The sequence below is a fragment of the Microtus ochrogaster genome, unplaced genomic scaffold (assembly GCF_000317375.1).
Source record: "Microtus ochrogaster isolate Prairie Vole_2 unplaced genomic scaffold, MicOch1.0 UNK1, whole genome shotgun sequence".
NCBI classification, from domain to species: domain Eukaryota; kingdom Metazoa; phylum Chordata; class Mammalia; order Rodentia; family Cricetidae; genus Microtus; species Microtus ochrogaster.
The window spans coordinates 27,537,055-27,539,926 of NW_004949099.1; the positions used below are offsets into that span (position 1 = coordinate 27,537,055).

Sequence of the window (2,872 nt, forward strand, 5' to 3'; positions counted from 1 at the left end):
TGTCTGTGAGCCACCATGTGGTTGCTGGGAATTGAACTCAGGACCTCTGGAAGAGCAGTCAGTGCTCTTAACCTCTGAGCCATCTCTCCAGCCCTCCTACACCCATTCTTACACCAGAAGAAATACTAAAGAGGTCACCCAGACCTTGTTCTCCTAATAAGACTGCTTTTAGTCGGGCCTGGTGGCACAGACTTGTAACCCAACTACCTTGAAGTCTGAGGCAGAAGGATTACAAGTTTAAGTTTGCCCATCTACAAAGTGAGTTCAAGACCATTCTGGGCAATTTAGCAAAACTGTCAAAAAAATTAAAAGTAAATAGAGGAGCCGGGCAATGGTGGTGCACGCCTTTAATGTGTGTAACTCCAGTTTAGGGATCCAAGCCCCTTTACATGCCTCCATGGGCCTGCATTTGAAGAGGTCTAATTTAACATTAGTGCAGCCATGACAGCCTGCAGACTAAGAATACTGGGACTAGGCCTCATCCTGACAATAACCAGGAAAAGCCACAGACTGTACCCTGTGAGGGACCAGTCAGAGTTGAGACAAACAAGTACTACATGCTCCAGAACATTAAGGATAGCATACCTAACTTAGATGTAGGTTGCCAATTTCCTTGCAACAACACAGGTACCAATCCTATTTGACAAGACTTCTGCTACCTCACTTCTGCCCAAACTGTTCAACCCCCATCTGAATCCAAAACTCCCCTACCCCCATCCTTTATTCCTTAAAAACCCTGCCATAGCTGAGCTCAATGCTCTCTCTGATCCAACTGCTATGTTGGTGTTATGGATGGAGAGCCAAGCTCAAGTTCACAATAAAAGCTCTTTGCTTTTGCATATGAATTCGGACTCCTGGGGGACTCATGACACAGGCATAATACATGCATGTGGTACACAGACACATGCAGGTAGAACACTAATAGACATAAAAATAAAGGTTAAAAAATTTCACAATACTATTTAGCAGGACAGTGGAGATGTATGCTATTAATCCCAGTACTCGGGAGGCAGAAGCAAGCAGATCTCTGTGAGCCAGTTTGGTCTACAGAGCAAGTTCTAAGACAACCATTTGTGAGCCGCCATGTAGGCACCGAGAACTAAGCATAGGTCCCATGTAAGAGCAATAAACACTCAACTGCAAAACCATCTTTCCAGCCCCACTAGCTGAATTTTATAATGCTATATATGAAAAGAATAGAATAGTGGTTTTCTCTCTTACAAATAAAACTTAGGAAGTCAATTCTGTTTGTTTTCTTGGAGAAAACTGAAGCTCACGATGGTAACTTTCGCAGACTTTTTAGCAGTGAGTTAGTGAACCAGGGTTTGAGTCCAGACGGTTCCTCAGACTCTGCTTGGTGTTTGTGGTCATGTGTGCTACTTATAAACTTTGAGGTACGAGCCGGGCAGTGGTGGCGCACGCCTTTAATCCCAGCACTCAGGAAGCAAAGGCAGATGGATCTCTGTAAGTTCGAGGCCAGCCTGGTCTACAAGAGCTAGTTCCAGGACAGGCTCCAAAGCTACAGAGAAACCCTGTCTCGAAAACCCAAAGATAGAGATAGATAGATAGATGATAGATGATAGATAGATAGATAGATAGATAGATAGATAGATAGATAGATAGATAGATAGATAAAAAAAATAACCTTGAGGGTACTGAGAGAGAGTTTTTGGCAACAGGATCTCATTGTGTAGCCCACACTAGCCACAAACTTTGATTCTCTTCTAAGTTCTGATTAAAATTCCAGCTTTTGGAACAATTTTAGATCCATATTTGGCATTAACTGAGAAGAGTCATCAATACAAAATCTAGAATATAAAATATGGACCTTGTATAGAACTATGTATCAGTTCCATGAACATCTCAGAAACCTGGAATTGAAAATTGAATAGTGTTTCCCTAAATGATAGGTCAGAGGTTATGTTATTGTTCTTATAATATTCTTACAGCTTTTTCTTTTTTTTTTTTTTAATTTATTGTGTATACAATGTTCTGCCTACATGCATGTCTGCATGCTAGAAGAGGGCACCAGCTCTCACTATAGCTGGCTGTGAGCCACCATGTGGCTGCTGGGACTTGAACTCAAGACCTCTGGAGGAGCAGCCAGTGTTCTTAACTTCTGAGCCATCTTTTCAACCCAGTTGATATGTTTTGAATGGCTAGAATATTCCTTCTGTAATACCTAGAAACTCGGCCTTCCTCAGAACCATAAATGTGCTCATTATGATGCTCCATTTCTTCTGCTTCTTCATTTAGGGTGAAGAAATTATTTCCCAGTGTCCCTCTTCCCAAGAGAGCACTTCAGAGGACAGTGAGGACAGCGTGACATCCCATGTATCCAAGAACAGAGCAACAGAGTCATCTGCACAGGCTGGTCTGGTATTGGTAGAACATTTTATTAAATATTCTTTGTTAGCCCAAAGTACAGGATTTTCTCTGTATATATCTATTGTTAAATACTTCTGTGCCCATCTCCATGCCCTACAAAAGGTGTATATGAATGCTTTGGAATCCATCTACTACAATTACATTGTCTGAGGCTCACTTAAGTATCTCTCAAGGTGTGTTGAATATTTGTCTACAGCTTACGGGGAATTATAGCTCAGTGGTAGAGCATGTATTTAGCATGTACACATTTGTACATTGAATTGTCTGTACCAAAAACAAAGTGGAGATTTTTTTCTTCCATTATATAGTGTTCTATTTTCCATGATCTTGTGTGTAAAAGTGTTCTAGAAGGGAGAAAAGACCAGCATGTTCTGTGTTAAAATTAATTAAACCAGCCGGGCGGTGGTGGCGCACGCCTTTAATCCCAGCACTCGGGAGGCAGAGGCAGGTGGATCTCTGTGAGTTCGAGACCAGCCTGGTCTAC

The 2,872-nt window shown here is 41.9% G+C and overlaps 1 protein-coding gene across 1 annotated transcript in view; it reads left to right on the forward strand.

Annotated features, from left to right (window-relative positions):
• Fancd2 (FA complementation group D2) overlaps positions 1-2,872 on the forward strand; it is a 76,809-nt gene that overhangs the window by 71,208 nt on the left and 2,729 nt on the right. Inside the window, exon 43 of the mRNA XM_013353049.2 lies at positions 2,257-2,379. Within this exon, the coding sequence (XP_013208503.1) occupies positions 2,257-2,379 (123 nt within the window). The remainder of the gene's footprint in view (positions 1-2,256; positions 2,380-2,872) is intronic.